This window comes from Natrix helvetica (assembly GCF_964273705.1).
Source record: "Natrix helvetica genome assembly, chromosome: 3".
Taxonomy (NCBI): domain Eukaryota; kingdom Metazoa; phylum Chordata; class Lepidosauria; order Squamata; family Natricidae; genus Natrix; species Natrix helvetica.
Window position 1 is genome coordinate 106732395 of NC_138549.1, and position 9024 is coordinate 106741418.

At 37.9% G+C, this 9024-nt stretch overlaps 1 protein-coding gene across 1 annotated transcript; it reads left to right on the forward strand.

The window, feature by feature from the left end:
• Nucleotides 1-4139: 4139 nt before the first annotated feature.
• On the forward strand, nucleotides 4140-5783 carry TACSTD2 (tumor associated calcium signal transducer 2). Its single transcript, XM_081948906.1, has one exon. It carries the CDS (start codon nucleotides 4280-4282, stop codon nucleotides 5204-5206), a length of 927 nt encoding a protein of 308 aa, XP_081805032.1. The 5' UTR covers nucleotides 4140-4279; the 3' UTR covers nucleotides 5207-5783.
• The last annotated feature ends 3241 nt before the right edge of the window (nucleotides 5784-9024 follow it).

The following is a 9024-nucleotide window of genomic DNA, read 5'->3' on the forward strand; positions in this document are numbered from 1 at the left end:
TTCAACATTTGTAGAGTAACATCTTTTCTATGGATGACATACTGCTTGCGTAGTCTTCCTGGTTCTACATAGGTCGGAGAATGAATTAATACTAATTACAACGCTTTTGTAAAAAGCTTTGAGTGCATGCCTTTTCTTTTAAAAAGCCAAAGTAATTTACTTTATCTCAAGACTGATCAGAATTATTATGTTAGCTTCTTCTGACAGTGATGCATTATTGTGATGTTATTCTGATAGAATTAATCTACATTATTTTTCCCTCCCCCGTGCATCTTTTGCATTGGTTCTGGGCCAATGTTGGATTTAACAATAGTTTTATTGTATGATTTGGTTTGTGTTTTTGGTTTGCCTGAGGTGGCCTGGAAATCTGTGGGATAGGAAACCACCCAATGTAATGATTGATTGATTGATCGATCGATCAATCGATCTGCCTGCCTGCCTACCTACCTACCCACCTTTAATCATTGTAGCAATTATGGAATGAAAGCTAATGTTATTTATACTCAGATGTTGTTGGAGAGCTGAGACTAAGTAAAGCGGAAGGTTTTAGTCAACTTTAATATATAGAAGAGATCTTATTCAAAGTGGCCCTTTCGTGGTTAAAAGCTTTGCTGCTATAGCATTATACTTGAGCTGTTAAACAGCACTTTTCCAAACAGCAGATGGGTACAGGACCAATATCTCTTTTAGGCACAATAGATACCCTATCTGTCATTACCTTTTAAAAAAAATAAAAAAAGTTGTTGGTTTTCATGCGTTTCAAATATCTACTTGTAATTATGCTTTTTAATAAGACAGGCAAGTAACATTTACATTTTGGACCCAAAATGTGAACCTCGCAACCAACCAACTTATTCATAATCGATAAGAGTGTGAATACTAAAATTTAGTATCTTTCATCAGAGGTGGCAGACATAATTGGCAACAACAAATCGCTATTACAAAAGAATGCCTCTACTGCATACTGTTCCCATTTCTCTGTACAAACACGAAGATGTTGAAAGTCAGATACAAATGTAAGTTTCCATTATTCCATTATATGCATTATAATGTTCTATTATTATTTTTATAGCAGGAGGGGTCCACCAAAACAGATGGGGCTGGGCTCATAAGAGTCATTCATGTAACCCTGGGTAAGAGGCGTGACATGTATACGTGGGAAAACATGAATATTACACAGGAAAAGCACAAATTAGCCCATAAAATAACACAGCAATTATTACTGCACAGAATTCTTCCTCCTTTCTATGTTAGGATTCTGTTTGCATGGAATTTTCAGGACAGAGGATATTTTGTAGATCATTCCACAATCATAGCACCTGCAGTGTCTGTCTGTCTGTCTGTCTGTCTGTCTGTCTGTCTGTCTGTCACTCTCTTTCTGTGTGTGTGTGTGTGTGTGTGTGTGTGTGTCAAAAAAGTCAAGAAGGCAGCTGTGATTGTGGGATTGAAGCCCAGCCGTTTTTCACATGGCTTCTATATAATACACATAAAGGGGGGGGAGGGGGCTTCAATCCCATGGTCACAGCCACCATCTTGATTTCTTCTATACCAACCTTGGGGAATTCTGGGAGTTGAAGTCCTCAAGTCTTAATGCTGCAAGGTTGGACACCTGGGTTTTATGCCCTTGCAGACGTCTCTGCTAGTACAGTTAGTCCTCAACTTACGACCACAATTGACCCCAAAATGTATTATGCTAAGAGAGAATTTGTCAAGTGAATTTTGCCCCATTTTATGACCTTTCTCGTCACAATTGTTAAGTGAATCTCTGCCATTGCTAAGTCAATACCGCAGTTGTTAAGTGAATTGACTTTACTGGTCAGAAAGTCGCCAAAGGTAATCACATGACCCCGGGACACTCCAACCATCATAAATATGAACCAGTTGCCAAGCATCCGACTTTTGATCGCATGGCCATGGGGATGCTACAATGGTCAAAAGTGTGAAAAATAGTCATAAGTCACTTTTTTCAGTGCCATTGCAACCTCAGAAGATCACTAAACAAGTTACTGTAAGTCGAGGACTATCATGCATTTGATCGTATTCTGTTTCATGCACAGAAATACTATAATAAATGAACTGATAGCCAGTTAATAGTGATGGGTGGTTCTCATAAAAGTGGAAATTATCCTAATCTTCTTTTTATTCTCCTTCAATTATCTCTTTCCTCTGCTTTAGTTCTTTTCTGAAATAAGAAAGTTGTTTACTTTCCCAAAACCTGTTTGACATCCTGGCACTCTGCAGAGACTAACATTTTCAGCCAGCTTGGCATTCAGTCGCTATGCATTGAGTGCTTGGGAAAGCTGCTTTCAAATTTCGCCTGTTTCCCCCCCCCCCCCCCCTGATGCTTTCAGAGAGCCGCACCGTTTTCTAGCCAGTACTTCTAATGATACACTGAGGAATGTTTTGGCAGTAATACAAGAGTAGGAGGAAGTAACACCTGCAGGAGAAAGGGCTCAAGCAATAGTGTTTGATGAGTAGCATTGGAGAAGCATTGAGGAGCAGAATGGAAGCGATATACTGGTTTCAGAGATAGTTATCCCAAATCAGTTGGCAGACATAATACTAGGCACTAACTGAATAATTAAAAGAAGAAAGTGTCTTGTGACAACTTAAAGAATAACAACTTTAATTACTCTTTAAGGTACCACAAGTTTCTTCCTTATTGCTACTATAAATGAGTAACATGGGCACATACACACCTCCGAAACTGTGTAATTGAAGTACTTTGGTTAATCATTACTTGTGTGTAAAACTGCAGAGACAAAGGTTGGCTTATTACAGGATCCTCAGTCTGCAGTATCTCAAAGGCTACCAGAGCAAAATCCTAGCACATATCCAAGTGTCACAAAGTAAAGTTTTTGACATGTGACATGAAAATATTACAAGACTGGTTTCTTATAGTGCAACTCCGGACGCTTGCAGTAGAAATAAAAATTCCCACCCAAAGCCAAGTACTGCAGCTTTTAAGAATATGACAAAGCAATAGTCACCTAGGTGTGAATTGGGGGGGGGGGGGCATATACATTTGTTTAAAAAATAATAAATAAACTCTTTTGAAAAGCATTGGGATCCAATTTTTAAAAACGTACTGGAAATAACTAACACAAGCAACAATAACTAACATCAGCAACACGCATCCGAGAAGTACGAAGGCTATAAAATAGAGGAAGAGGACTGGAGTATATTTTCTGTATAGGGAGCTGAAATGGAGGTTTCCTCATTGTGTGAAATATCCCTCCCTTGATAACTATATACATATATATTTTTAAAAAAATCCTTGTCCCCCTTGCTGCACTTCTGTGATTCAGAGAAGAGCAAGGTATTAAAGGTCACTGTGACTGGGGACAACTTTCACCAAATACCATTCGACTGTAAAGGCTATTTCTCATATCCTGCCAAAGCAAAACCCAATTTGCCATAGAGCACTGGTCAATCATGGTTCCCTGGTGGACCTCCACTCAGATGTCAGTGTTTGCCAGAGGTACACTTTTGAAGTGAGTAAGGATAGGCTGTGTGAAATTACTCTGTCAGGGACATCAAAAATCCACTTCATATTAGAGGAAGATGTAACTGGCTGGAGCATTTGGGTCATCTCAGGAGATACCAAATATTCCTCTTAGCACTCCTCTGAACTATCACGTATTTGCAGGGTCATCACTGTTTAGTGGAAGAATTAAAGGGCTGTTCATCTTAAATCACGGGAGAGTTGACCCTCAAGAACCACTGAATCCTCAAAAACGTGAAAGAGAGGCAGTTTTTTTTCTTCATCCCTCAGTTCTGCCCATTGTGTATACTGAGCCCTGAAGTCAATATGGGTTTACCTTCGCGTCTCTCCACCTTGTCAATTTTAAGACTTCAATCCCCAGAATTCTCCAGCCAGCATGTAATATGGTTTTTCATTAATATGTATCCCGGCATGTTATTACCTAAGCTCACAAGGCAGGTGTGCTTGAATTCACAAAAGAGCTTATAGTTGTGTTATATTGGTTTCTGTGTCTTTGGCATCCTGCACTTCCTCATTCAGTAGGAGGAAAGAAATGAGAGTTGCTACCACACCCTAATGGAAGAAGGTGTATGATTTTGGACCTCTGTTATGACCTGTTTTCTTTGTGACTCACCAGCTAAACTGATTGGGTGGGTCTGACATTCATTTTCAAAGAGAGGAAGCAAGAGAAACACAGAAACTGGGAGGCTCTCGCTGTGGATGGATCTTGTCTTTAGGCTGCTGTATTCACCTGCTCTTTTCTAAAGCCAACTTCTGCTCATCTTTCTCCAACCTATGGAGGCTACTTTCAGAATTGTATTACTTTTGATGGTTGTGGCTGCATCGGCAGAGGAGGATGGCTGCTCATGTTCAACCAACAAACGGACGAACTGTGCAATGGAGCAAGGCAGCTGTGTCTGCAAGTCTCTGGGCTCAAATCAAAAAGTAGACTGCTCAACCCTGACATCTAAATGTTTGCTTATGAAGGCAGAGGTGAGTGCCCCAGGAGGCAGGAATTTTCTAAAACCTGAAACTGGATTTTTGGACAATGATGGGCTATACGATCCAGTCTGTGAAAACGATGGCATCTTCAAAGCCAGACAATGCAATGATACAGATACTTGTTGGTGTGTGAACAGTGCTGGGGTCAGGAGAACGGATAAGGGTGATAAAAACATACAATGCAAAGAGCTTGTTAGAACAAACTGGATTTTCATCGAGCTCAAGCACAAAGAGCGGGAAACTCCCTTCTCCCAGTCTGAAGTAGCCAGCAGTCTTCAGCGCCTCATTCACAACCGGTACATGCTTCATCCAAGCTTCATCTCATCTATTGAATATGATCACCCATTCATCAAAATTGATTTGAAACAGAACACTTCGCAGAAGTCTAACGGAGATGTGGATATTGCAGATGTAGCCTATTATTTTGAAAAAGAAATCAAACTTGACTCCCCCTTTGCCTCCGATAATAAATTTAATATCACCGTCAAAGGAGAACCGTTAGATATTGAACAAGTCCTCATTTACTACGTGGATGAAATCCCCCCAGAATTCTCAATGCAATTCCTGAAAATTGGTGTTATAGCAGTGGCTGTGGTGATTCTCGTGGCCATTTTAATTGGGATTATTGTGTTTGTGATTATGATGAAATGGAGGACTGGAAAATATGAGAAAGTTGAGATTAAGGAGATGGGTGAAATGCAAATAAATCAGGTTTCGTAGATGCTGTAATCTGAAAGCAGAATTAAGATTTTGATACTGAGGAAATGAAAAATAGATAAGATTATCCCCTGTTGTTCGAAAGGAAGGAAGCATTAATTTTTCCTTCTAATAATAATCATAGGTAAAAACAATAGCTTTGTAGAATCTTCCCCAATTGCAAAATGGAAAATAGATGAAGACTGAAGATATGTTTGATGCTTCAGAGGAAAAAAAATCCTAATGCTATAATCTATTCCTGAAATGTTCCAGTTTCATGTGTTTTTTAAGGAAACAAAGTTGTTCCATAGCTACACAGCTTAATTTATCAACCCTGTTTCTATACCTGTTTTTATGTGTATATTAAAAAAAAATTTCTGTGTCTCTCCAGCACAAGACTTATTCCTACATTTAAGATTGGCTTTTTTGTGTGTTAAAAGATGTTACACTTTTATTTTGAAAGTTTAATTGACTGAAAATACTTGTTTCTGTTCCAGATCTAAAAATGCTAATTTTGTAAAGTAATGCCAGCATAGCTTTTCTAATGGAATCTATCTCGTGTAACATAATGGTGTCTTTAAATAAATTTTCTTAACTTTAATATGCTGTTAAACTTAGTTCCGTGATGATAACTTGTATGTTGTATGGACTGGGGTGGAGAGCATGTATCCTACAATTCCCAGTGACCTACAATTCCCAGTGTCCCTTACTGCCATCCATGCTACCCGAGGCTGCTAGAAGTTGCGATTCAACCATAGTGAAAAGGCACAAGTTTCCTCAAAAAGTTTTGGAGAGCAACCATCCCATTTGGGAGGAGGGTTCAAGCAGGAAATTAGCCTGGACTTATTACATTACATGTATGGGTATGGTTGTTTGTATTTGACATAAACTGAATACTGATCTTCCGGCTTTTATGTTATGGATACATTTTGGAGTACCTTGCTGAAGGTTGCACTGTCTAGTACTTACATGGTGGTATGTAAATTGCTTGGGCTACTTTAAAGTGGATGACCTATGGCAATTTGGCCATTTCAGTCGCTATTTCCTGAGAGCATCATCACTTTTCATCTGGTGTTAGCACTATTTTATGCTAAGCTAGTGCAGCTCTTAAGAAAACCTGGCATCATGCAAATAATTGCCGTTTCCTTGTAACTTAGTTGTGGAAAAACCCCACTCGCTTCCCCCACACCTCTGCTGTTTAACAGCCAAAAATGATTCAGCTGAGCACTTAGGACATGGCATGTGATTTGCTGTTTCTTGTTTACCAAGGCAATCCTTTAAATAAGTAATGCACTACCTCTTAGCTTTGTAACTTTGCCAAAATGTAAGAACTAGCAATGCTGTGCGTTGATTAATTTCAAACAATCTAAAACTAGGTGTTTAAAAAGAAATGCAATTATTAATGGCAATGCATTTCTACAATTAGCAATCTATAAATAGCCCATGCACCATTGGAATCAACTTAAATAACATTGGAAAAAAGGGAAGGATGCTTATAATTTTTTTTAACTCATCTTTGTTTCACTGCAGATAGACCAAGGTTACGAATATTGATCCACTGTTTTATGCAGTGCTTCCTGCAAGTTCAGTGCTGTTGTTCAATATGCAATATCTAGTCTTTAAGGCCAGTCCTTTGGTTAACAAATGTCATAATACAATATAGGTGGAATAAAATCATCTCTAAAAAAAATGTTGCCCTACTGTAAAATAGTCACGGTCTCAAGATTTCTCTCCTACAATAACAGGCAATTAGAATAGTTATTATGAATTTTAATAATGATCACAAGCTTGCACAACTGCTTTCGTCATCATATGTTATTTCCTACACAGAATGGGTCCAGATTATCTATTGTAACTTAATAAAAGCTCCAATGAAGAAGGATTCCTTAGCATAGCTCTGTGTCACACCAACCTTTTGCTTGATTTCCAACCACTGGTAACAGAATGGATCCACTGAGTTGCAAGTATAACTTGAAACTGTTCTGAAAGTCTGTTCTAAAGCTGAGTTTTGTTCAGACTGTCTTGGTTTTGGAATAGTCTCTATTGCGCTTTGTGTTGGACCCACAAATTTGGACCCACAAATTTCATGGACCAACACATTTTACTATACAAACTTACTATACAGATTCAAAGGAAAAGAGGTTATTGTGTTTGTAAGTGTTGTGTACTAGGAGAATTGTTTTCTGTAGGTGTTACAGTCATACAGGTACTCCTAAAAATGTGTTTATAAATGAACACCTACAGAAGCTTCAAGAGTTCTTTATCTAGCCAGCATCAAATTTGCAGTATGTAGAACTCAGAAATTATACTTTATGAAAAGATAATCCTTTCATTCAGGTTTGAAACTAGTAGTAATAGTTGGTTCTGTCTCTATTTATTTATATATTAAGATTCCTAAAATCCACATTCCCATAAGGCCAGGAACTTCACAATAGTTGATATAGCCCATCTCTTACTAGACAAGATAAAGTGGTTGGACAATCTGTCACACTATTGCCATATTATTACTGTGGAATAATTATTCTCACTTAGCTCATTGTTTGGGTGAGCGCAGGAAGGCAAATGACATCACATATAGCATGACATCATTACACAAATGATGCAAATTACATCACTGATCTCATTTATGTCTTGATATGACCAAGTGACATCACTGCTTATCAGATGCTTACGGTATGTTGTATCGACCTAATACATGTAGATTAAAATGAACTCAATATGTTGTGTACACACAACTACTGTGGTTATAAAACATTGTTTATTATTTAAACTGATTATGACAGCAGCCATTGTGATTTATACCAGCAAAGTGACTGTGTTTGCACAGTATATTAAGCTATACATTGCAATTTTGCAAGACGAATACATCAAGTGAGACAAGTCCATTTTTCCTTAGTAGGAATAAAATGATTATTTTACATAAAACACACAACACAAAAAGTTGATTTTTCCATATACTGTATTGGACTAAATGATGAAATGCAAATAAAGGTGAGGGTTTCTGAAATAATTAGCAATCTGTAGAAGATTGTGTTATAAAGGTTACTAGTAATTATGGTTTTACACTACTTCTTGGATCAGACAGAGGAAGATGCTCTAAAAATCATTGATGTGGAACAATAGGGCAAGACGTGTGTTTCTAGGGTTCAAAGATATATCTGAGTGCTTTAACAAACAAGATGCCTGGCAAGATTTTATTAATAAACTAGCTGATAACCCAGCATTGCCCAGGTATTTATTTATAGAGGGAAAAGCATATTTTCCAGACCAAGCATAATTTCTAATGTCGGATTTTCCCCCTTACCAGAAGGAGCCCCTTGTGGAGTACTGTGGAGCCGTTACCATGCCAACTCTACTGCACTGTGCAGTAGAAGCCATTTTAAGGCACAACAGGCTGTATCTTAACAGAACACACACTCTGAGGGGTGCCTTATCCCCACAATATTTTTCTCCAGAGAGTAAGTCATCTGTGTATCAAGTTTGGTTGAAATTGCAGTATACCCAAAACTACATACACAAAAACACTATGTAAAATGGCAGAAGAAATTTGAAAGATTTAATGAATATCAAGGAAGATAAATGTGATTAATCAAAATTGTAACACAAAAGAAAAGCAGAAAAAAAAAACCCTGATAGTGTAAAGAGAAGATGTGTATGAACCAGATGTATAGGAGACAATGAAAGCAGGATGAACCATGCAGTTTAAAAGTGATATCAATTTTTCTGTAATTAGTTAACCTCATCTGAAAATGGATAAGCTTTGGTATTTCTATGTCTGCCATTGAGAAAGAACAGACAAAACTCTGAGGTTATAAATGGGGAGGGATATTGTACTTTATATG

Bases quoted from the DNA above. Each gene is read 5' to 3' on its own strand.
- TACSTD2 (XM_081948906.1), top strand. From the start codon at position 4,280: ATGGAGGCTACTTTCAGAATTGTATTACTTTTGATGGTTGTGGCTGCA.